The sequence below is a fragment of the Athene noctua genome, chromosome 20, assembly GCF_965140245.1.
Source record: "Athene noctua chromosome 20, bAthNoc1.hap1.1, whole genome shotgun sequence".
NCBI classification, from domain to species: domain Eukaryota; kingdom Metazoa; phylum Chordata; class Aves; order Strigiformes; family Strigidae; genus Athene; species Athene noctua.
Window position 1 is genome coordinate 2,856,588 of NC_134056.1, and position 24,938 is coordinate 2,881,525.

The following is a 24,938-nucleotide window of genomic DNA, read 5'->3' on the forward strand; positions in this document are numbered from 1 at the left end:
GAAGGATTTGATCACCTGTGTCTTTTAAACCCTGATTCTCATCGCACAACTCATCTCCAAGAAAGATCTACTGTCTCTCTGTAGCAGTGGAGGGCTGAGGTCCTGCTCCCGTCCCGGTGGCCGTGTGCCAGAGAGGACCTTCTCCTCCAGGTTAATGGAAGGAATATGGAAAGAACTTTTAAAATTTACTCTGGATCAATACAAACAGTATTTTCTAAGCACTTTTATTAATAAATACATACAACATTGCTGTCCAGAGAGGATTCCCAAGCATCTCCTGTATATGCTATCTCTGCAATCTGAAATAATCAATGTATCAGTATCGTATTTTTGACTGTAAAAGGAACTGAAACTCTTTGGATTCAACCCTTTCATTATTGCAACTCCACCTGCTGATCGATAGCCAAAAATATGGGCTGAAGGACCCATCTTGTTAGGAAAAGAGTTACTCGGGCCACTCTGGTGCACAGTGTGCCCTTCAGGAGAGCAGGCGAGGGGCTCCTGGGGGCCTCGGGTGTCTCTGGCTGTGTCCGTGCTCCGACCACAGGAAGGGCCTAGTCCTACTCAAAGAAGGACAATGGAGCATCAACTTTTTATTTTTTCACATTTTTTCTTTTTGGCAAATTTCTTGCTTTAGCTGAAACAATATTCTAGTGAGGAAGAAGCAGCTCTGTCTTCTATGATTTTAACTTCCCATTGTAAAAGAGAGCAATTAGTAAACAGGAACAAAAAAAAATCTACATTTCCTCAGAATACTGACATTTCCAGCCAGCTCTGTTGAAGAGGGGTGCTTCTGTTGGTGCCTAAAGAATGCTGCTTTATGCAGCTCAGTGCCAGCTTGGTTGCTGAAGCCTCGCAGTGGGGCGTGGAGTTGTTTTTGCAGGGCTGTGGGTGAGCCTTGGCAACCTCACAACATTGGCAGCTTTTGAAAAGCGATTTTGCAAAAATGCCTGGTGACAATGTAGGGCATTCCCTGGTGACAAAAGGGCAAAACCGGTGTGTGTGTGCTTCTTGAAAAACACTTAAGCAAATGGCTGGGCCGGAGAGGTTTGTAACGTTTGTCAAAGTGTTAGTAAGGCTCTAAAGTTTATTAAGCCATTAATGTCATGCTGTTGCAGTTGTTGGGGTTTTGAAATATAGGAAGTGTTTGCAGTGGTAATAAAATTGCGTGGGACCTTGCTTTTCCTTGGAGTATAAATAAAGGGAGGTCAGGGCTGCCCTGCAAAGGCAGCACAAACACAGGCGGCCTGATGAGGGGCTGGTAGCCCAGATGGGAAGGGGATTGTCCTAGAGCAGCTCGCCAGTGGGTGCATAGAGAGATAATAATGAGCCTTAATGACTTTTCAGCTCGGGGTCCCTCAAATTATTGCTGTATTTGTATGGACGCGGCCCCTCCCGTAGAGCAGCAGCTCTGCCGTGGCTGGTAAAGCCTCTCATGAGATGCTGACATGGTCATGAGCACGGACTTTTCTAGCAAAACATGCTCTCCTACACAAGTTACCTTTTGTGGCTTTGGGAGTGTCTTTCCATAGCTGATGCCTTTCAGGGTGACTTTTCAAGATTTTAAAATATATTAAACTGGCTTTTTTTACAGAAGGCTTTGCACACTAACACTTTTGGGTTGTATCTCGACATAACAGGTTTGTTTGCCAGAAGAATATGAAAAAAAAAACCCCAACCCCTTGCTGGTTCATCAACTAGTTATAATGGACTAGATCATGCTTTATATAATAAGTTGAATAAGTGCATAAAAGGATTTTTGGCAGTTGGGACTGAAAGCTACCTGGATGAAAGGAGAACATTTAACAGTGCAGTTGTTGTGGATTCAATTAAGACTAATGAAAAATCTGCTTCTTTCGAAATATTATTTTCAGAAATATTATTACCACTGCAACTGCTGCTCAGCAATTCCCAGCCATCTCTCCAGCCCCCAGCACAGCAGTGGTCTCTGCATAATGCAGACGTTGAAATAAGAAATCAGCACTTTGTAATGGGCTCTCAAACTAAAATTAAACATCAATTTCCTGGCTTCTAGTCAGGTGGTTGGCATTCAATTAGCTGGGCAAATATTTCTGGGCCTAGAGGAACTCTTCTTCAGACTTTGATGTTGTGTTTTGTTGATTTTCCCTCCTGGATTCCCTCGGAGAACGCGCTGTACGAACAAGGTGTTTGATGTAGTTTACCCTCGTATGCCGTGTCTGGGAGCACAGACAGCGCGTCCCCGCAGAGCAGGCTCACCCTGCTGTCCTTCGGGTTACATTTACAGCCACGGCTCTTTCTAGGAGCGTGCAGTTTCCCAGCAAGAACGAGTGTTCTGGATGTACTCAGCGGCGCATTTTGCCTGTTGAATTATTTGAGTTCGGGGTAAGCACATGGCAGCCGTGAACAGGCATCACCAGCACAAGGGAGCTGCAATTAGTCTTTTCTTAAGTAACAGCCCTCACTTTCTGAGTTACAGGAAAGCAGCTTTATCCGTTCAGCGCAGTCCTTCACCCTTCGACAGACAGGTCGTACTCCGCCAGCAGCCCAGCGCTCAAGTGCTTTTATCTTCCCTTTTTTCTCATCAGTGCCCTGCCTTCCCGTCTCCCAGCTGAGAGGACCAGGCTGCTTCTCCTGCATTGCTGGTGGCTCGGTGACCCAGACAGCTCTGCGTTGCCTTTCCTCCGAGTTCCTGCTTTACTTCTTGTCCTTACACTGCTCTTACCGACGCGACTTTGCTCAGTGACTGTCTGGGACGTGGCTTTGCGGGGAGAGACGCTGCTGGGGCTGTAGGTCTTTTGGTTAAGTGTGGAACACATTGTGTTGCCTGAGAGAGGAATATTTTTTCTGACAGAACTACAGCGAAGGAACCACTTCAGCAGCCTGGCGCAGATCTGAGCAGTCTGAGTAGCTCTGTGGGATTATCCAGCCTCGGAGAGGTTCTCCTCAGCATCGGGCAACCTCGTTTGCCCCTTGGAAGGGAAAAGGCTACTCAAACCAGCAGCCTTGTTCACAGCTTCTCGTGACCCTGCGTCAGATCGCTCCCCTCTCTTCTGGTTTTTGTGTCGTAGTTTGTGTTTAAGTGCTCAATAAAAAAGGCATCTTCATGTAGAGTATCCCTCAGGTGGGAACCGAGTTTCTCAAGGGTTTCCTCAATATTAATTTTGTCACCTACCCTACAGCAGAAGTATGATGGGAGAGTTTCCATTTTCTGTGAAAATTCCCCAGGTCTTTCCCTAATACCTCTTCTGTTCAGTGATGCTGCTTGATGGCACTACTGCCGAGATTATAATTTAAGCATAAACCCTGTTTCACATCTAATCTCAATCCCGAAATTAATGTTCTTCTGGAATTAGGAACAGGCTACAATGCAGAATTTGCTAATAGCTCCCTAAAAACAGGGACTCCTGTTGTCCGGGAGGATTCACCAGGCACAGTCCAACCCGGAGGGCTGACAGCAGTAATTATGGCTGGGGCTTGAGAACAACTCCCTGAAGTAAACAGATATGGAGCAATAAGTTGAAGATGAGGCTGAAGCAAGCCATGAAGCAGAGAGGAATGACTCTGTTAGAAAACGAATGCATTGAGCTAATGAATCATTTTGAGGCAAAAGCAGAAATTAAGTGTATGCTGAGAGCTGGCACAACAGCAAATGGGCTGTGGGTTTTTATCCATTTTACATTTCAAAATGCTGAAATAAAGTATGTTTTACGGTGAAATCCCATTAAGAAATAATGCTCTGAGTAGGGAAACAAGGGTTTGGTTAACAGGAAACAGGGACTTGGTTTGTCTTCCCAGAGCAGTCAGGGCCTGCCTTTGTGTCATGGGTCAGTCCTGGTCAGGTACCGATCTTAGCAGGGAGAACAGCGAGCGGACTGGCCGTTTCTCCCCAGAGTTTGGTGCCGGACGGTGGTGCCGGGTGCTCCAATAGCCTCGTGGGGGTGTGGGAGTGTGCAGTGTGGTTTGGGCACGCAGCCGGTGCCAGAGGAGAACGACGTCTTTTCGTTCTGAAAGTTGAAGTCCTTTGGGTCCCAGATTTCCCATTTCAGGGCAGCTTCTGCCCTTACCTCACAGAGCTGTCCTTTCCCAACCTCTGGGAAGACCCAGGGATCAGTATGTCGAGTCTTTGTACCTCATGTTAATTTTATAGCAATCCTGTGGTGGGGTTTAATTCTTTGTGTTGGCTTTTCATGTCATGATGTCTCACTGGTGATCAGTCAGGGGGGTTATTTGAAGCGTAGAGTGGGGCAGCATCGCTGTGCGACAGTGGTGAGCACTGTGGTGACGGTTGGCGTGTCATGGAGTGACGTTGCCATGCAGTGGGGTGACGTTGCCATGCAGTGGGGTGACATTGGCATGTCATGGGGTGACGTTGACATGCAGTGGGGTGACGTTGGCATGTCGTGGGGTGACGTTGGCATGCCATGGAGTGACGTTGCCATGCAGTGGGGTGACGTTGCCATGCGGTGGGGTGACATTGGCATGTCATGGGATGATGTTGGCATATCATGGGGTGACGTTGGCATGCAGTGAGGCCATGCCATGGGGCGCTGCCAGGCTGCCACTGTCTGTGGTGGTGAGCCCTGGAGCAGCAGCTCCAGCCCAGCATGCTGCAGCACCCTCATGTCCCGCTTGAAGATGCTCTTTGTTGATGCTCTGAGCACGAGCAGGAGCAGCTATGGACCTGTGGCATCCCCCAAAACAGGCAGGATGCACGAGCCCACCTTTCCAGTCCCACCTGTGCACTGGGGGACTCAGGGTTTATCTCCTGCTCAGGACTCCCCTGTTCACGGTGAATTCTCGTTTCTGTTTGACATCTGGAGAAATCGATGCCAAGCATGTTGAAGGGTTGAAGGAGCAGCACCTTTTGTTCTCACCTGAAGAGGGAAAGCTGGCTTGTTCTGGGATAGGTGGCCTGCACCTCTGCGGGCGCTGTTCTAGACCGGCCAGGTGAGCAGTGACTGGCAGCGCCGTGGGAAGCAGCAGCAAGTTCCTCTCTGTTCTGTTCACAGCGGGTGCGTTTAGGAGGGGACCTCGCTCTGCTGCTTTGTGTCTGTGAGCCACGCACGCTGAGTCTGTTCCCTGGCATGCAGTCCACACGCTGCTCTTTACACAGAGAAATAAGATAAAATAGCTTCCTCCCCCTCACGTTGCTACTGGAAAGCAGGGATAGGGAAAAAATAATCCCTCAGCCCCTGCCCTGCTTGTGGTGATAAGAGCAAGGCGATCATTTTTTTTTTTTAAAGGAGGCAGCCAAGGCAATTACATGATTTACTAAACAAAGCCATTTCAGAGATTTCTGCATTGTGGATGTTTTCTCAGCTGTTTTGCACCAAATTCATTGCAGCAGCAAGGCCAGAGAGTTTGCCTTGACTCCCCTCACTACCAAAATAAATGTACAGGGCAGGATTGTTCCACTGAGCAGCCGTGAGTGGGGAGAGAGAAGAAGGAAGGAGATGGTACGTGCCGACAGCTCTAAACTGAATGCGGTGAGGGTTGCTATGTATGAGAGAGTTCGGGGGGAAAGAGGAGGAAGTCGGAGAGGCAGCCAAAGCTCGCAGGATGGCGAGAGCCAAGCTGAAGAATTCCCCTTCAGAGAGCAATTCCCATGTAAAAACCGTCCCACCAGCGACGACAGAAGATGTCCATGGGGTGAGCCCCTTGTTACCGGCTCGGAGGATGGGATCCTTGGGGAGCGATGTCGGACAAAGGTATTGCAGGACTGCAGTGGTGCGTGGGGCTTTGCGGGGGGAGGCAGCACCTTTTATCTTTTAAATGAGAGGGAAAGGATTAGTGCCACCACGGGCTGGAGGGGTGGTGGATCATATCCTGCTGGTAGCTACGTTACAGAGCCGCACCGGCTCCAAAGTTGTATTATGAAATAGGTAGCTGGAGCAGAAGAAAGCTAGTTCCTTTAAATTTTTTATAAGTGCTTCTTGTCTTTTCATATGCCAAAAGCATGTCTGAATGGCAGCCCTGAGACTGTGGGGCTGCCACACAACACCGTGAACTTGCATTGCGCCTTATCTGTGAGGTATAAAACCGAAGCTTATTTACACTGCTAACGCCACAGTATGCACTGTACATAAGCACCATGTTTGCATGGAAGAGGAGATGCTCAAGCCCCTATCTGAGGAATGATTTATTTGTAACTGAAAAAAAAAAAAAAAAAAAAAAAAGAAGCTACCATACAAAATGCTGCAGCCTCTTTCGGTGAGCACACAGCTGATGTGTACAGACAGAAATGAGCTGGTTTTCAGGAGGGTAAAAATGCTTTACGTTGCACTTGAATTACAGTGTTTCAGAAGAAGCCAGGTCCCCTAGTTACGATGAGGATGCATATGTTAGTAATTCAGTTCTTGTTCTGTTCATTCCATTTTCTGTTTCTTTTTTTTTTTTTTTTTTCCCCATCTATTCAGTCTTGCAGCCCATCTATGCTGTCTTCCTTCTTGGCAAGAATTGCCTCACCTGTGACTGTGTACTGTATATCTTCTAGGATGTAATTTGGTGCCGTTTCTAGCTCCGATTTCCAGTCCAGATTAGCACTGTGAGAAAGCTCGTGCTCATGGGGAATTTTACTTGCTTGGAAGATTGGAAGGACTGAACCACCTCCGTTTCAGTGTCTTAGTGTATCTCACTGGTGGGCTGGGGGAAGACGGCAGCGAGCCAGGACCAGCCGGCGTGGTCCCCGCTGGGGAAGCCGAGGAGGGAGGTGTGTGTCGTGGGAGCAGGGCAGGGGCATCGGTGTGGGCATTCCCCCGGTGCCGAGCTGCGCCGGGCACGTGCTTTGGTCTCCAGGTCTGGGAGGCAGAGTCCTGGCGTACTTGCGGAGCTGGGGGTGCGTGTCTCGGTGTGATGGGTGGTGTGTCAACTCTCCGGATGGCCCCGGTGCCGGTTCTCTCGTGAGCTGACACTTGGATCCTGTGGGTCGTTGTCTTCGCACTTCGTGAGGCGAGGGCTTGCACATGTGGGAAGCTGCAAATGGGCATCGTGTGGCTGCACTGGAACTAAATCCCTGAGGCTTGAGTGGTCTTGGCATGTTGTGACAAGCAATCTGTATGTGCCCTCCGTGTCCATCAGACTGCCTTCGCTCTTTTTTCGTGTCTTGCTTTCATTGCTTCAAAGAGATATCAAAGACTGACCTGTTCTGGGTGTACCTGAAGGCATGTCCTGAACATTACTGCTGGCAAAGCCCTTGGAGGGAACTTGCTTCCTTCCCTTTGCCCTTCCAGGTGCTGTTGATGTCCCCCTCAGAGCAGTGCCAGGATGTTCATGTCCAGATGCACTGGGGCTAGAAAAAGACTCCGCCTTGCAACTGGACAACTCGTGCAAACTCATCCCAACCACCACTCATCAGCTGTGCTTAAACACCCAAGAGGGGATTCTCCTCCTCTCCTGCGCTCAGGGGCTTGGTGAATTCCTGTCCAGGACCAGGGAGCCAAACCTCCCTCCCAGGGCTGGCCCTCCTTGTCTCTTGGGGGGAATATGGCACAAAGGAGGGGTGCTGCAAGACATCACTGGATCTGGGGGGGGGGCAGCAATTCCAAAAATCACACAGCTACAGTGTTGTAGTGGACCCTTGCCAGAAGGCCAAGCGTGCAGAGCACACCAGGGTGCTTCAGGGCTTTAGAGAAGAACCCAATTCCCTGGGTTTCAGTGGAATTTCAGGCGTTCTGCTGCAGTCTTCTTGTAAGGAACTGATGCTGCCAAGAGGTAGAGAAGTTGATGGCAACACTTTTACACTCCTCTGGCAGCGGGCCGAGCCCTGCGAGCCGTTGCTTGCAGTGTCTCAATTCCCGACTGCCGGGCTTTCCTTCTTTGTGCGCTGCTTCTTGACAACTGAGTCGGCAATTAAGATTGAGAATTGTGCAGTTCTCTTTCACTGCATGTGCAAGACACAAAGGCAGGGAGATTGCTTTGGAAATGATGAATAGCGTGTTTGAGATGCTTTGTCTCCTCCAAAGCCAGACACAAGCAGCGTTATCAAGTTAGGAGTGACAATTGTCACTGGGAGTTGGGAGTGGAATTGCCAGGTGATGGTGGGAGATGCCATGTTACAGGATGTCCTCAGGGATGTAAATGAGTCCTCCAGACGAATGAAGACAGTGGAGTTTATTCTCACCTACTTTGTTTACCTCCTTACTCTGTCTCTTAGTCATTGCAGCATCTCAAAGCTTTTAGGGGTTCTCAGTCAAAACATGAAGAAAGGATTTGAGTTCATCTCAAGAGAAGCCACTCCACAGCCATGTATTATTCCACATCTGGAGGCAAAAGGGGAGTTCAGGGACCAGCCCAGGCTGCTTGTGTGGAAGTAGCTCCCGCTGAAGATGCTTGGAGCTACGTCAGGAACTGCTCTGAGAAGGGATGGAAGCAGAGCAGCCTCCTGGCCACGCCGGGGAGGGCAGGCTCTGCTGCCAGACCTGCCGCCTGGGCACCAAAACTCTGCTGGCACGAAGCAATCGTGGCCGGAGCAAGCTGGGGAATGTTGCGTCCTTCCCCTGTGAGCTGATCTTTTCCTGGGGCACGTTGGTCCCACATGGCTTGCGTTGGGGGAGAATCTGGAAGAGGGCGGTGTGATAGGGGACAAAGTCACAGAAAAGCGCTGTGCTCTCCGTTGAGCAGCTTTGTGTTTGGGAGGAAGCTGCTGGCAGGCACGAGGACATGTAAATATCTGTGTCTGGATCCCATTTCATGGGCTGGTGATCTCTGTAACACCGGAGGTGTGGGTTTAAAAACACAAACAAACATTTTTACAAGATAATCATGTCCTGTTTATGCAGCTCTGCTGGAAGTAGGGGAAGCTCTGACCACTGCCCATCCTGGGGCACACTGTTACTCTTAATGGATTGCAAACATACTCTTAAGGTACCTGGTTTTGAAGCTCTGCCTGGGGAGGACCAGAGGCTGGCAGTGCTGCGTGTCCCCTCCCTGCCCCACATTTCCACCCTCTCCTCTTTGTGTTGTGTTCACTGAGCTGCCGATAGCCGAAATCTGAACTGCTGAGGTTTGGGGGAAAAAAATCAGCATTGCAGAAGAGTCGAGGTTGGAGAGCACCTCTGGAGGTCTCTGGTCCAAGCCCTTCTCAAAGCTGGACTAACTTTAAAGTTGGCTCGGCTGGCTCAGGACCAGTCCTGCTGAGTTTTGAACATCTCCCAAGTTGGAGATTTCTCAGTTTTCCTGGGTGCCTCGTTCAGAGCTTGATCACTCTCAGGACAAAAAATTTTTCCTTTGCTGCATCTTGTACCTGTTCCCTCTGGTCCTTTTGCTGTGTGCATCTGAGAGGAGGCTGACTACACCTCACCCATCAGTAGCCAAGGGCAGCAATTAGATCCTTCCTTTCTCTCCTTCGGGCTGCACAGCCCCACCTCCCACAGCCTTGCCTTGTCTCTCGGTTTGAGATATTTTTGGCAGGAATAAATGGGACTTTGCTTCAGCCATGTTACAGTCAATAAGGCGGCTGGAGTCTGCTCAGTGAGAAATAGCAGCAGTCTGCTAGGGCGAGGTCAGTGCACCGTTTCTTGGAGGTAACGCACTCTGGAGAGTGAGGAAGTCACCCAAATGTGTCTGAAAATGTAATTTCTGACCAATGGATGTTTGTTCCCCCAAGGGACAGCCAGGTGTTAACAAACAGGTCTCGCTAAATGTGTTTTTTATCGCCTGACACTCGCACACAAGCGGACCATCAGGAAGGGCCAGTCTGGCCATTGAAACCATTACAACCAGTCTGTGCTTGCAGCTGGGTTTCCCAGTGATGGTTTCTGTAGAGAGTCACAGCAGCAAGTGCCTGGGTGCAATTCCTGCTGCTGTTGAGCCTTTGCTGGGCTGTGTTGCTGAATCCCCTCCTGGAGGAAAATAAGTCAACAGCTAATTTTTTTTTTTTTAATATTTCTTTTACAAAAGCTTTTTCCAACAAAGCTTTTGGAGATGTATCTGTCTTCAGTGAACAGCATATGCTGATTTGCCACTTCGGCCTTTTGATGAGGTGGTTTTGTGCAGGAGAAATGCTGTTCCAGGGGCTTCCCTGAGCAGGATTTGCCCACCCCTGCCCTGCCAACATGCACAGTTCAGCCTCATTTCTTCTGCCCCTACTCTCTTGGCTGCCAGATGAGGGTTTATATCAGAAATCTGGGAAATGCTGAGGCTGAGGGGTATCGGGATGGTTTAGTTATGGGAGGATTTCTGCGTCTGTGCCAGACCTACCCCCTGCACTTCTCCTTTCTGAGCTGGGACCATCCGTGCCGCTTTGTGAAGGCAGCGCTGGTGCGTGTCCCTGGGGTGGGCAGGACCCGGCGTGGATGCAGGCAGGGTCCCTGCAGCAGCCTTCATGGAGAAACCCTGAAACAGAGCCTGGGAGGGCCAGAAGGTTTCACATACAAAGAGCTTTGGCCTTGATCTGCTTCTCCTCTGGCGGGGCTGGACTGGGCAGCCCGCCGTGGGGACGTATTTCTGGCAGTGGGCAGGTACCGAGAGCGCCGAGTGCACTCAGGGTTTGCTGTGCCGTGCGTCTGTTTGCTGACAGGGTGTTGATCCTCTGTGATGGTTGCTCAGGCTGGAGCACGGCACCTTGGAGCCTTCCCCCAGGAGGAACCAAACTGCCGGTGGGTTTCGGAGCTGGGGTCCAACCGCCCAGCCCGCCTGCGGGCCCGTGCCCAGCGTCCCCCTGGGAAGGTGCCCGCTGAGCATCACCTCTCCTCACAGCCTTGGGTGTCGTTTCCTTGGGTTGTTCTTCCAGGCACCACTGTATGGCTCTGTGCGGGGTTGGCACCGCTCACACACCATTTAACCTGGGCATTTCCCTCCCGTGTAGCAGCGGGCATTGCTGCGTGACGCTGAGCGTGTTTTCAGTGTAGGACCAAAACACCGGGTGCTCATTGCTGAACTCCATTATAAGGGCAACATGCAAACGCGCTGCTTGATCCTGATGAGCAGGAAACGATCCTGGATCCGGGCTGCCAGCACAGCGAGCTGACAGCTGCCATCCTTCACGCCAAAGAGAGCCGTTGGCAAACGCAGCCAGCCGCTGCATCCCGGGCTGCGGCGTGGGGGCTTGAGCCTGGCTGTGGCTTGTCTCATCCCAGAGCTGTGCTGGAATGGCCCCCAAGCTCTGCTCATCCTCTCTGTTTTGTACCTTTGCTCAGGGACAAGACCCACATCACCGTGTCCCAGCCAGGGCTCAGCTCTGAGCTCCCTCCTGCAGGTTTTGGATGTGTTTCAGTGGTTGATCCCATGTTTGTGGTCCCTGTCCCCCAAATCCCTGTCCCCAGACACACTCTGGCAGAAAGCATTTGCATCCCCCTGGGCGCGGGGCGATGCTGACTCCCAAGCTGGCAGCGCTGCAGCCGGGCACCTGAGGGGAACAGGCTGAGTTTTGGAAGCGCCGAGTGCTCCTCCCACGGCTGCTGGTGAGGCGCCAGCGCCGCTGAAAATCTCGGTGCCCTAGATAGGCGCTGACACGCAGACGAGGCACCTAACCCAAGGATGCCTTCACTCAAAACGCACACTTGGGCTTTTGCTCTATTCATTTGAGGTTCCTTATTCCCCCCCGGTCCCATCAGGGTATGGGGATTAGCACATTCCTCCTCCTCCTCCTCTTCCTCCTCCTCCTCCTCCTCTGGCAGAGGCTTCCCTGCCTCGGTGAGAGCAGGCTGCCAGCCGCGGCCGTCCCTCTGGGTGGGCACAAGCTGGCAGCTCAGCTGTCGGGGCCGTGCAGGACTGTGGCAGAGCGGGGTCTCGCCACCCACCTCCGAGCTCACGCACAGTCCTTCTTCCACAAGGCTCAGCCTCTTGGCGGGAGCTCAGGGACTCGTTTGGCTCATTAGGAAAGGCAGGGAGGAGTGCATTAGAGCTGCCTCAGCATCCTAGGGCCTTTTTGCCCAGCGGGCAAGAGCCCAGCGCCCAGCCTTGGCAGCGCCCACCCCTCTGGGAGAGCCAAGACTTTCTGGAAGGTAATTGCAGGCAGCGCCAGGAGCTGCCGGGCACTGGGCTGGGAACGGCTTGTCCAGCCGCAGCGGGCAGTGCTGCGCTTTTGGCGCCTCGTTTGTTTCTAAACTTTACGTCTATTTAATTGCGATGTAGGTTTTGCAGAGGAACGCCAAGAAGAAGCTACCTCTGCGATTAAACAAGAGCCCCTCGAAGTGGTGCCGGGCGGGGAGGAGGCAGCTGCGCTCTCGCTGCCTGCACTGCTGCCGTGGCGGGAGGGTTTGGTCGTGTGGCACTTCTCCAGCCGTCGGGCAGCTGTCAGCGCGTGCCTGGAGCCATCAGTGGCTTTTCCAGGTGCCCACCGGCCCAGCTTGCTGAGCTTCCTTCAGAACAGGGGTGCTGGGGGCTGGAGACCTCTCTCGGGGGTCACCCCTGCTCCGTCCCGCAGCTGAGCAAGCCCTCCCCTCTCACACGTGTTTGCAAGCAGGACGCGTGCATCTTCCTCTCCCTTTCCTCTTGCTCGTTCCTTCTCCCCCTCTTTACTTTCTTTTTTCGTCTCCTCCCATCTGTCCTTCTCACATCAGGCTATTTTTGGGGATGAGTTTCTCACTGTCAATATGGTAGGAACCATGGTGCATCTCATGTCTTAGAGGATGAACACCACTTCAGGAAGCCTTTCCAAGCAGTTACTTTGCTTGGTTCATCTTCAACCCCCTGCCTTGCCCCTGTCTTGGAGGCATTTCAAGACCGGGGGCTAAAGGGCACTAAATCTGACAGCTCTTTTCCTCTGGCTCTGAGACGGAGTCGAAATGCTGGTCTCGAAACGCCTCTGAGCCTTGCAAGTGGTTATTAAGCAGCCTGAAGCTGAGTGTGGTTTTGGCAGGTCATTACTTGTGTCTTTGTAACTTCCAGGGGCTTTAAGTCAAGGCATGCTTTTATTTTTTTTTATTTTTTTTTTTTCTTGGAAACGATGGCTGTAAATTGAATAGGAACTGCATGACCAGAAGTGAATTTTTAATACCCTTCATTTACCAAAATACCTCCTGGAATAATCAGGAGACAGCGGCGATGGTGTGGAGCTGGCAGGGAGTTTGCTGGGAGGGAGTGGATCTCTCTGTGAGCTCAGCTGAGCTGCTGCCATGCTTTGCTGCTCTCTCCTCCATCTGAGCATCTTCAACTACTTTAAACACAGGGAAAGGATTTAGCTGCAAAGTATCTGCATGAAACGGATGAGCTAAATGCCACCCAGATCCCGCAGAGCCCTGGCGGAGCTGGGGGGAGAGCTGGGGCTGCCTTCCCCTTCCCGGGGCGAAGAGCCTTGGGTCTGCAGCCCGAATCCTTGTAGGAGCAGGGCCCAGGGGGTGCTGCCCACACCCCTGCCCAGCTCAAGGGATGGGAACTGGCTTTACTGGGGTGTGCTGGAGCTGGAACTGGAGCCGAGGAGGCAGGAGGGGGTGACAAGGTGGCTGCTCAGGCGAGGCGCTGCCGCACAGCGTGGGTGGGCAGGTGATTGCTCTCTCTGGTACATAAGCAAGGTTTATGAGTGGCTTTTGTTCTAATAATAAATACGCCATTGTCTCTTCACCTTCTAATAAAACCTTTCCATTCTGCAAGGGGCTGCGGCTCGAAACGCGATGCCAGACCTGTCTCTGTAGCGGCAAAGTTTCTTCCCCCTCCGCTCCTCTCCTTTCTCTTGTCCCTCCCTGCTCTGCCCCTCTCCCCGGGCAATGCTGCTTGTGCCAGCTGGGAGCTCGGAGTCGTGGTTTAAGGGTTTGCAGGGCCCAGAGGAGGGGCCTTGGTTTTCCCTGTCCGGGCACTTCTCTCCCAGACCCTGGACTCAGGAGGGGAGCGAAGGTCGGGCCCGCTGCCTGTGCCTAGTTACCTTTTGTGATAGGAACGAGATGAGACGAGGTTTGTCTGCGCAGGGATGCTCAGGGAGGCACATCTGGATGAAATAAAAAAGTGAGTTTAAAGTAGATTATGTAAAACACATTAAAAGCCAGTGTAACCTTTCTGACTCACTTAAATGGCTTTAATTCTGTACGTCATAAATCTACTCTTTCCTTTCAAGTGAGACTGAGCACAAAAGGGTTCATGCTAGTCCCCTCTAGCAGGCAACCTGCATTAATTGTGAGATAAGCGACACTGCAGACAAATCCACAAAGGCTGGACTGAGGTTTGTGAGGAGCAGCAAAGGGAGGATGCTTGTGCAGAGGGGATCTCTGCTTGGGCGGGGCTTGCACTTCTAAAAAGTTTTGGGGATCTGGAAAACAACTGTTTTTCAGATGAGAATTGGAGTGACTTTTAGTTTTCTTAAAGAATTTTCCATATTTTCTCAGCAATTAGACTGTTCCTGAGAATTTGGGTGCCTGGTAGGAAGAAGGAGGAGTTTCAGTGTGACATCTCAGGGTCGCTTCTTCCCCTGACACCGGCATAAAGAAGTTCATTCATTTGGAAGCCCAGAGCGCTTTTTTTTTTGTTACTATTTTCTCACGTGTGCTTTAACCACATCATAGAGTGGTGAAAACCCCTGCTGGGGACTTTTATGGTCTGTCCATGACTCCAGAGTCCTGTTTATTGGTGCCTTTTTGTCAGCGAGATGTTTATTTGCATCTAGAGCCCGTGGTTTGCCTGCCTGGGGAAGGTGTCCTGTGAATCACGCTGGCTCATCCCGATGCTCCAGGACCCACAGTGACACCAAACCTCCGGGGTCTGCAGGACCCCATCAAGCTGTGTGATTAAATGTGCCATTGCTGTTTGGTTTCCAGGAGTGTTCTTCTGCTTTGGGGAGTTGCAGCTGAAATAAGCCCCTGTTTGTCCAGTCCTCCCAGTTGCCAGCTGGCAGTATATTAGGAGAAAGCCAAATCTTTTGCTGTTTCCTTCCCATAAACATCTCTGCGAGGCATAAAAGGCTCCTGTGCAAAACCAAAGGCGAGTGGAGGGGCTTGAACAGCCCCTGCTGCTAATGTGGGATAATCCAATCTGGCAGGAGGGAGGCTGAGCTGCAGGGCTCCTTCCCCGGGGCTGCGCTTGCCTCTGGTTTGCAGCTGGAGAAACTCTGGGTTGTTTGTTATTCATAAACGCCAGGGCTGCTCGGAGGGACTGTGCAGCTGATAGACCCACCCTGGGGCTTGTCATTGCTGGGAGGGGTGGCACGAGAGACCACTTGGGTGTGAACTGACTTACCGCTCCGTGTTCATCGCACCAGCAAATTGAAAATGAGCAGGGGAAGCTGGCAGGTCAACAGCTTTCTTTTTGCAAGCAGATTTATTTATTTTTTTTTTGTGAGCAAGGCTGGGTGTATGGCCACAGGGCCACAAAGCCAGGCTGGGGGTGCTGGGTGCCTGTGGGAGCCCTCGTGGGCTCCTCGGGACCAGGAGTGGTGGCGGAGGCTTGGCCAGGGCTGAGCCCGCAGAGCAGGAGGTGGGAGCCCCTTGACTTGAGCACCTCTCCCAAATTAAGCAGCTCCCGCGGGTGTCCCAGGTCTGATGCGGGGGGATGTCACTGTCATCGTCACCCAGGATGTTGGCTCTGGTCGGCACAGCCTGTGCTCACTGCAGGTGGTTTGGCTCTGGGGTGATGGGCTCCTCCCTGCAGTCTTTGCACCGATGATAAAATAAGAGTAGCAGCAAACTAAATAATGTCTCAGGGAGGCTGCTCTGTGTGCCTCGTAGCTGAGGGATGAATTATCTTTCCTTTGGACTCGCATTTTAATTGAAATGTGAATTTATTGCCTTTATTTGGTTTGAACTATGCTGGAGCGCTGTGGACTCATAAAGCACAAAGCAGAGGAAAAGAAAAAAAAAACCTTTATGAGCTGCAACCGGCCCCTTTGCTCTGGTTATGTCTCGACTGCCCTGACTCATGTTAAATGAGGACAGGAGAGGGGGCGCTTCTGGATGCTGGGAGGCAGGGAAGGGCTCCAGCTCATGTGACAGGGACCTGTGGCCATCCCAGTGATGGATACGTCTTGAAGAGAGCGGGGTTTTTTTAAGGAATTTTTTATTTTTGCAGCTCCAGTTGCTTTGTTTCATAGCCCTGTGCTGCTGTCTGTCTGCCTGTGAGATGTACAGTACACGAGCACAGTCCCTTTGCCTCCCACCCACTCTCGTTACGTCTCTGTGTTCTTCTTTTCCCCCCTACCTGTGTTACTCTCATCGTTCCTTTCTGTTCTTTTATTTTATTCCGTTTTCCTTTCTCTGGTCATCACCTGTGTCTGTAAAATCAGCTCTGAGAAGGTGTGTGTAGGAGAAATGCAGTATTAGGTTCCTAGAAACACCCCGACCAGCATCTTTCAAAATCTGATTTCTTCGCAGAAAGCGTGACACTGATTTGAGACAGAGCAGCGATGCAGTTTGCGAGACTCATTAAGAAAAACAAATAAAAAAAGCATTAAAAAAAATGTTTTTCTCCATCGAGCTGAGTCCTTAAAGGGGCCATACACTGGCAAAGCGACCAGACCATCACCGGGTCCCCAGCGTCCCCATCGTGGGGACCTCAGCAGGGACACATCCCCGGCCGAGCCCTCGGGCGGTCGCTTGTCCCTCCGGTGTTGGTGTTCCCCGCGGCACGGCTCCGGCTGTCGCTCTGGTCTCTGCCCGGCCGCTGTACGTTTCCCTCACGTCCTGTGATGCTCTCGCTCTGTAGGCCTCACGCCGAGGACTTCAGCGTGGATTCCTCCTTCTCGCAGTAAGTGCACCTGCGCCGCGGGGAGGGGGTGAGGGCTGCTGTGGCACCGCTGGCCCCGGGGACCGTGGGGGAAAAGCCAACTGCCTTCTCCAGAGAACAAAAACCTCTTGTAATTTGGGGTGTTTGTGCGATGCGTGTGTGCGTGGTGTCTCGTGAGCCAAGTATTTTGGGTGGTACCTGCTGCCAAGAGGAGTGGTTGGCCTTGACTTTAAATTAGTGGTAGATTATTCTGATTTTAAGGGAGCTGATGAGGGCAAGGTTGGTCCTTTACTGCTCTTGGCACCAAGGAGTTGTGTACGGGACCAGCAAACCCTTCTGAAGGGGCAGTGAGGCCCACCATGGCGAGTGGTAGCTGCACTCAGAGACAGAGAAGTTTCTTGGGGAAGAAGTGATATCCTTGCAGCAAATTGGTGATTACCCATTAGCGATGAGCTCCATGCGCAGACTCTAATTAAACAATCCAAATTCATCAGCAGAAGCAATTACAGGAGCCGACTCATGAGCGTCAATCTCTAATGTTGCAAAACAAATAAGCCAAACAAAACACAGCGTGCTATTCCGTTGCTTCTTCGCTTCCTGGGTTTTAATCTTTTCTATTATTGCTATTTTATTAAGAGCAAGTGGTGCCGCTGCCCGGCTGTGAGCAGCGTGGGGCCAGGGCTGGGGCTGCTCCGTGCATCCGCGAGGCTGCTGAGACCTTGGGTGGGAGATGCAGCGGGAGGGTGACTTGGGGGATGAGTGTGTCCTTGCCTTGCCCAGGGCCTGTGGCTGGGGACATGTGTCCTCGGCCAGTGCCGAGTGAGAGCCAGGATCAGGCCCCCACATAGCCCATCCTTGCTGCAGGGGCTCCCCGTCCTGCCTGGCTCAGCACCCAGCTCGGGGAGCAGGCTGTGGGCCAGGGCCCGCTCCCCCGCTTGCCACAGGCATGTCGGTGGGCTTGCACCTGGGCACAGCACGGAGCCCCTCGGTGCTCCCCTGGCTCCTCTTGGCCATGCTCACCCTGTGCCACCTTCCCAAGGCGCACACGTGCCAATATCCAGAGCCGTGCTGTCCCCCAGGAATGGCCCCTTGCTGGGGCTCCCAGTTGGGGAGTCACCGGAGCAGCCCTGGGATGAAGCAGCATGTTCTGCTTCACCCCAGACCCAAACTCGTATTTTTTTCAAGCATTACTGCCCCTTGCTCTTTGGTACTTGGAGAGATCTTCAACTCCAAGCCCTGAGTGCATCCCTGCTGCCTCCAGTGCTTTGTTTGGTGCCTGAAAATTAGCTCTGCAGCTGCTAAATACAGTTGGAGAGGGATTAGAGCTGCCTTCAGGGAACGAGGAATTGATAAAAATCCCATTTCCATTGCAATGTCCTCCCTAAAAAAAAAAAAAAAAAAAAAAGGCAGGAAAAAGAAGGCCAGCAGCAGATTTTTTTTTTTAATCAGGACAGATTTGTGAAGCCCTTCCTGCAGCGTGTGTCAGGGCTGGCTGACGCCTGTGTCCCAGCTCAGCAGAGCCCTTGTGCCCTCGGGGTGGTGCCTCCTGCCCGCCCGCTGCCCCACCGACACAGGAGGGTTGTGTGGGTGAGTTCAGGGCATCGGTCACCTCTTGGTGCAGGATGAGTGGCCATGAGGACTGGCCTCTGGAGCCAACCTTGGTCTTGGGCAGTTTTTCCAGAAGGAGCTGCTCGCAGCTTCCTTTTCATCCCCCCAAAAATACAATTGCAGTGTTACTGCTGGAGCCATCATGACATTACCTGCATCCAGCTGTGTTTAATTTGCTGCAGAGTGTTTGGCAATATCGCTCCTTTCTTTGGGCAAAAATCACACTCCATAATAAAACGGGAGATGCTTCTTTTCCAATTTATTCCCCTGGTAAATGCATGAAATCTTGAAGAAACAAGTTTCGGAGCTGGTCCTGGGGCCATGTGTGCCACAGCGTCCTGGTTCCCAGTGCAGCGTGTCTATTGGTGTGGGACTCAGTTTTGCTAATCGTGACGTGCCTCGGCATGTGCCCTGCCCAGAGCCCGGGCAGCTCAGTGAATTCATTCCTGGCGCTGTGTGAGCTGCGGCTCAGAGTGCTCCACCTGTCTGGTGGGGCCCCCCGGGCAGCCTGGCTGAGGGGCTGGAGCCAGCAGGAGCAGATGCCTTCCCGTGGGGCTGTGATAGTGCCGGTGGTGGCCACAATGGTGCCACGGTGGCTGTGATGGTGCCACGGTGGCTGTGACAGCGCCTGTGTGGGACCTGCTAAGCCCCTCTGGGCTGGGTGCTGCCAGGATCCATGGGGATCGTCTGGGACTCTGCAGAATGGGGCAGAAAGTGGCTTCAGTATGGCCCCTGCTAAGGGATGGGGGACGGGAGCGATTCATAGAAAATGGGCACACTTCCCCTGTTTGCAATACTTGGCCTGTTGAACCATGAGGACTTTCCCTCTGGTCTCCCAAGTGTTCTCAGGTACCTCCCAGGTGCTGAAATGTGCCCTCCTGGTCCCAGTTCTTTGTCCTGAGACACGTCTTCCCTCTCCCCTCCCCTCTGCGAGTCGGCAGCGTTGGCTAGGAGGGGGCTCTGCCCCCCAAAGTGGCGAGAGGCAAGTGGTTTATTGGAGAAGCTGCTGCAGCGAGAAGTGTTCGGGGGTGTTTGATAACCCCCTAGAGAAGCTGAGATATGAAGAAGGAAAGCTCCTGGCCATGGCACGGCTCGGTGGGAGGGTGACTGGGTGTCCAGCCGTGCCCGGTGGGCAGCACAGCATCGGTCCTGCCCGGCTTCTCCGCAGGAGGGGTGAACCCACGCACGTCCCCGGCTGATGAGGGACACGGCGCAGATTTCCCAGAGCCCCTGTTGTGGGCTGGTCCCTGCGTGGCTGCCTGGTGCATGGGGGGGGACGCAGGGGATGGCGGGGCTGCGGCAGGAGATGCCCCCCCGCCCCGAGCTGTGCAGCCCCACGCAGTTTTGAAGCCGTTTTCTTGCACGCTCGCCGGCGCTGAGCTGGTACAGCCTTGTTGAAACCCACAACCATCCTCCTTTGAGTAATTGTTCAATTACTGCTTATTGAGCGTGGGGGCAGCCTGTTCCTTGCTTCTTGCTTTGGCAGACACCCAGGTTTTCTGTACACACGCAGCCATACAGCTATTCCCCTTTTCCATCTCAAAACGGTGCGCTGGGAGCAGCTTGTCGCGCCGGTGAGCTGGGAGCTCGGCTGGGGAGGGCTGTAGCTGCCCCCCGTCCTCCGCTTGCCCCGGGATAGATGGAGGATGGCAAACGTGTAGGTCACGGGGGTGGTGTTCAGTACACAACACTCACTCGGTGTCATCCGTCTCGCTGTAGCTTCTGTACCCAAGTGCCTGTTGCCATCAAGAAGACAGTGGAAAAAAGGAAAGAGCATCTCCAGAGGCAATCGAGGGGGCTGGCAACTGCTGGAGACAAGCCTGGGTAGTTCATGTGGTTGCCCGTCAGCGGGTATCTGAGCCTCAAGCTGGCTGATTCAGTGGTTTATTTGGGAAGGACTTTGGCTTCCACTCAGCTTCTCCTGACGCCCCGCGGGGCCCAGCTGGCACCGGCTGCTCGCTGTGCTGGGCTGGTGGCCAAGCAAGGGACCGGCGGCAGCCCAGCTGTGGTGGCTTTAGCAGCACCTTGCCCTTTGCACAGTACCCGCTGCAGGGTGCTGAGGGCGTCGGCGTTGCAGAGCTGCCCTTCCAGCATTGCTCCTCACCTCCCTCTGCCCGGGGCCGCAGCTGGTACCCCCAGCCCTTCCCCAGCGAGCCCACCTGGGCCACCAGCACATTTCTGGGATTTCAGCCCTCGTATGCCACCGCCACGTTTCTCATGTACTTGACCTGTGTGGGTTTGCAGGGAGGATGCAGAGCCAACCTCTGGGCTCAGCCAGAGCCGGGGGATGAAGCGGGGTCTCATCTAGGACTACACTGTCTTGGCAGAAGTGGATGTCGGCAGCCACCAGATTGCAGAGATTTTGGTTTTGTTTTGGTTTCTCCCCCCCCACCTCAGATCTCTGAAGAGTCTCGTTCGCATCCCACTACACGATGGGGGAAGTTTCTTGAGAAATTTCCTGGAACAAGAATGGCATTTCCCACCCAGCCAGAGTGTGAGAGCGAGGACTGGAGCCGCAGAGAGATGCTGAGATTTATTTTTTTTTTTCCTTGTCTTTCGAGAGCCGTATTTATTTGAAGATACGCTTCTCATGGCAAGAAGTCTCTGTTATAAAGTAGAGCAAAAGCTCTCTGGGCTTCTAAGTCCTTCTTTGGAAAGCAGCAGGGCAGCAGGGAGGCTTTGGGCAGCATCCCGGCGCGGGGGGTGGCAGCTCGCTCCCTTGGCTGGCTGGTGGAATTTGGAGCCGTCTCAGTTTTCAGGCCGTGCCCAGTGGCTGTCACACGCCGCGGGGACCGGAGGGGACCTGCCTGCGCCCACCTGCCCATGTAAGTCTCCCCGAGACACAGAGCTCGGGGGTACGTCTCTGTCCCCCCCGTCCCTGCCTGCACTGCCCGTGCGGGTGAGCCCTGGCGTGGGACTGCATGCAAGGGGCTGTTTTTTGTGGTTTACTTGTCTTTAAGAGGAGCGTGTTTGTCCCCAGCTCTCTGGGGAAGGTATGGAGCCAGGGCTGTGCGCCTCGGTGTCTATTTTAGTGCTGTTGAGCTGGGCTGTGCTCATCCTGGTCTGGCATCCTGCACTTTTCTGAGCAAACTATTGTGTCTTCTTTTAGGAGGTTATCATCTTCGAACAAATTGCCTCTAATCTTAGATTAATAAAGTACAATAAATAACCGAGCAAAGAAAATGAAATTGCTCAGGCATTATGAAGTGCATAATAGTGGTAATTACACTTCCAAGCACAGGGCTTGTAACTAAACTTGTGCTGTGCTGATTATCTGCGTGGCCCGGGGACGTTCAGCCGGGGCAAGGTGGGGGGGATGGCGTGGTGCCCGTGCCCCTCGGTGCTGCCTGGCGGGAGCGATGCCAGGCGGATGAGAGGGATGCTCAGCCGTCGGGATACCCGGCCGTGGCAGCGGGGAGGGGGCAGCTTGAATGCACCAGCTTGGCTGAGCTGCTGTGGAGGCAGAGCCCGTCGGGGTGTGTATTTTGGCGTGGTAATGCGGTTGGAGTTTAGCTTGATTTTTTTAATTTGAAGTTAACTTCTTGACAACGAAATTAAAGGGTATGTTTTTGGTGGTACCATCTCCTTTGCTCAGCTGGAAGTGGAGCAGGAGCTTTGATAGTTCTGGATGGTTGCTGGTGCCTGGTGAGAGCTGTCACTGGTTCAGCTGTGGGTCGGCTCTGGGGTGTTGGTTTAATTTGGCACCTGCAGAGCGGGTTGTCGGGCTGTGCCAGCACCCTGGTCCCCATCACACTGAGCCCTGGCTCTGCCCTCCCTCTCCGCCAGACAGAAGCCCTCCGGGACGGTCACCCCAGGGGGGTGTTGGGGCTCAGCAGGGCCATGGCTGTGGACCCCAATACAGCCCCAGAGCCTAGCCCAGTTAGCAGTGTGGCCAAGTTGTCTGCACAGGAACATGTTCTTTCTACCCACTTTTATTCCTTCATCTCTTTGGGGTGATAAACATCCCCTTTCCGCCCTGCTGAGACCTGCTTCAGTTGCTTCCCAAGCATTTTTCCTCCCTGAGGCCGTTATGATAGATGAATACATGGGCTACTTTGTCATAAAAAGTTAGATCTCGTCTAATCATTCCGTTCTCTTATCCATCAGAGTTTATATTCAGAGTCTCGAGGTGGGCTGCAGCGCTATAGATCAGCAAACCATCTGTCTGGCGACAGAGATTTATATTGCTGTTTGTTCCTTCGGTACGGAGGCGAATGTCTGGGAGAGGAATCGTGCTCCCTGAAGTCTCCCTCTCCTCGATGTGCTTAATCCTCAGGGACTCTGATAAATGGGGTGCCCAGCGCTCACAACAGAGCTGAAGGCCAGTTCCTAGCGTTTCCTGGGCATTTTTAATAAGGAGAAGGAGCAATTAGCTTGTGTGTGCAGTGTTGCGAGCAGTGGCAGCTGATTTATTCCCTGACACAGATAAATTATTTGCCAAGTCGGACTTTGGAAACAATTAATTTTAACATGTGTGAAAGCTGTGCTTACAAAGCTCTGTGTTTATGGCTGCTTGCTCCGAAGGCATCGTGCTGTCTGAGCCAGTGCATGTGAATCCTCCTGCTCGCTCCCCAGAGTTCCCTGTCCCCACAGCAGGGTCCGTGGTTGCCCACTCGCCTCCCTGCTCCCTTCTCATGCCCACGAGCATCAGGGCTCCAGGGGAGATGCAGGCTCAGCTCCTGACCCCGCCGCTGCTGCCAGCTGGGGATGTTCGGGGTGAGGTTTGTTCTTGGTGAAACCCTCCGGCTGCCAACTTGGGTGCGTTTGTGTTTTAGCATTTTCTTCTCTGGATGCTGTGGACCGTCCCGGTGGGGAGCGATGTGCTCACGTTGCTGCTGATGGGTTTGCCGAGCACTGCCGGCTGTACCTGGGCACCCGTCCCCTGGGCGTTGTAACCAGCACAAATGCCTTGGCAGAGATCTGTGCCTGCCCCACCGAGGCTGCTGGTTATTGTCACCTCTGTCACTGGGTCCCTGCCAGTCACCTGGGCAGCTGCCCGCGGGTTCCCACTGGGTCACTCCAAGGGATGCTAAGCCAGAGAGCAGTTACTGCCTTATGGCAGAAGCATGAAAAGTTTGATAGCCCATATAAAATTTTATCCCGGCTATCATGCCTGAGGGGATGGGTTTCTCCCTGTGCATTTGCATTTTGTACACAAGAGCCTTGTAAATTAAAAATATGACTTTCCAACCTGATAAAGCACTCCATGAGTAGCCCCGAGGAGCTTTCAAGGGTGTGCCATGCCTCTTACATGCTGGGTAGTTCCCCCGCGAGCGGTCAGGCTGGCTGTGAGACACCAGCGTGTGCCGGTGGGTACCAGAACGAGGGACTCCTGAGCAATGAGGGTCTCATAAAACCCTTCCCAATTTGCTGCCCAATCAGCTCGGCATTAATGCTCAGTAAATATTTGTTTATCCCTCTGTTGTCAGAGCAAGTAGCAGCTGCTTTCCAATCAATCAGGATCCAGCGGCGTGTGCCAGGCCACACGCTCGGCTGGAGCCAGCACCACGTGTGCACAGGGGCTGCACGGGCGACGTAAACCGGGGTCATAGGTTTAATGATTGTCCCCGTGAATTTGCTCGCCTTGGTCTATGCCTTGGCTTGGTAATACGCCTGATTAATGAGATCTTGATGACCTCTTCCAAGCAGTTAAAAAAACTGTAATAAGTAAGTGCTACTATTAAGAGACCTGTTGGGTACAGTTAAATAGGGGAAACAGCTAATTCATTCCACTTAACTCCATTATCAGCTGTAACACTAATGAACAGACTTTGTCTTGCTCAGAGTCTGAAGCTGAGGCATCAGAAAACAGTCCCTTTTTGCCTGCGCTGCAGGCAGGAGTGTAATTTATAATCCTGCCTAATGTGAATAAGTGAGTTTGCAAAGGGCTGCGGGCGTTTATAAAGTAATAGGAGAGGTGGGTGGCAGATGAGCTGAGCAGGGCCCAGTTTTGCCTGAACACCCTTAGTCGGGGTGTGCTTTGATCCCAGACCCCGCTGACACCGCTCTGGAGGAACCTCCAGCCCTGGTGATGCTCTCGCCCGTCCGCAGGGTCACAGATGTCTGCCCGGCACGTGGGGACGGGCCGCTGGGCTGCGGGGTGGCAGCGATGGAGGGTGGGGCAGCTGCAGATGAAGAAGGGCCCGTGTGGTCACAGCAGTGGACGGGCCGTTCTCAGTTTCACCTGTGGCTCCTCATTTCATGGTTCTGCCGAAGTGGCCCAGGGGGAAGCTCGCTGCCTGGTCCCCGTGCGGCAAACCACCAGCGGCTCCGAATGCCAAGTGATGCTGGGACTTGGTTGAGCAGCTTCTGGGTTTTTCTGGAATGGGCAAGTGTGGTATCTTAGCAACAAAGGGAATTTTTCTCCTTTTAGATCAGATTTGGTTTTTAACATTTTTGGTGCTGGATGTTGCTCCTACCTGGGCAGAGCCAGGGCATGGGTGTACCTCGCTGGCTCCTGCTCTGCTGCAGCCATGGGGGAGACTGCTCCAAGGCCACCACTTTTCTGAGAGGCTTTGAGCATCCTAAAGTGTGCGGGAAAGGAGAAGTCTGCAAGTCCGATGTCAGCATGTGAATGAACACAAAGCCCTCAACCCAAAGAGACCTGGCCCCGTGGGTCACGTCTGCTGCTTCAGTAGTTGTTGATGCCCCACGTCTTGGTGCTCACGGCTGGTGGTACCGGTGATTTGGTTCTGTGGGAGCAGCTGGGAGCCCACGACTGAGCCCGGGGTCTGCTGTGGGCTGCTCAGGGGGGTCACCTGGCT

General features: G+C 52.9%; 1 protein-coding gene across 8 annotated transcripts in view; it reads left to right on the forward strand.

The window, feature by feature from the left end:
- The window catches only part of KCNT1 (potassium sodium-activated channel subfamily T member 1), a 71,337-nt gene that overhangs the window by 20,826 nt on the left and 25,573 nt on the right, over positions 1 to 24,938 (forward strand). For 5 of the 8 annotated variants that reach the window (XM_074923893.1, XM_074923890.1, XM_074923894.1 and 2 more), the window contains exons 1-2: positions 5,443 to 5,690; positions 16,546 to 16,587. The exons of the other annotated variants lie outside the window; for them this stretch is intronic. In XM_074923893.1, the coding sequence (XP_074779994.1) occupies positions 5,485 to 5,690; positions 16,546 to 16,587 (248 nt within the window). In that variant the 5' untranslated portion in view covers positions 5,443 to 5,484. Of the gene's footprint in view, positions 1 to 5,442; positions 5,691 to 16,545; positions 16,588 to 24,938 lie in introns of those variants that run through there. 8 annotated transcript variants of the gene reach the window in all.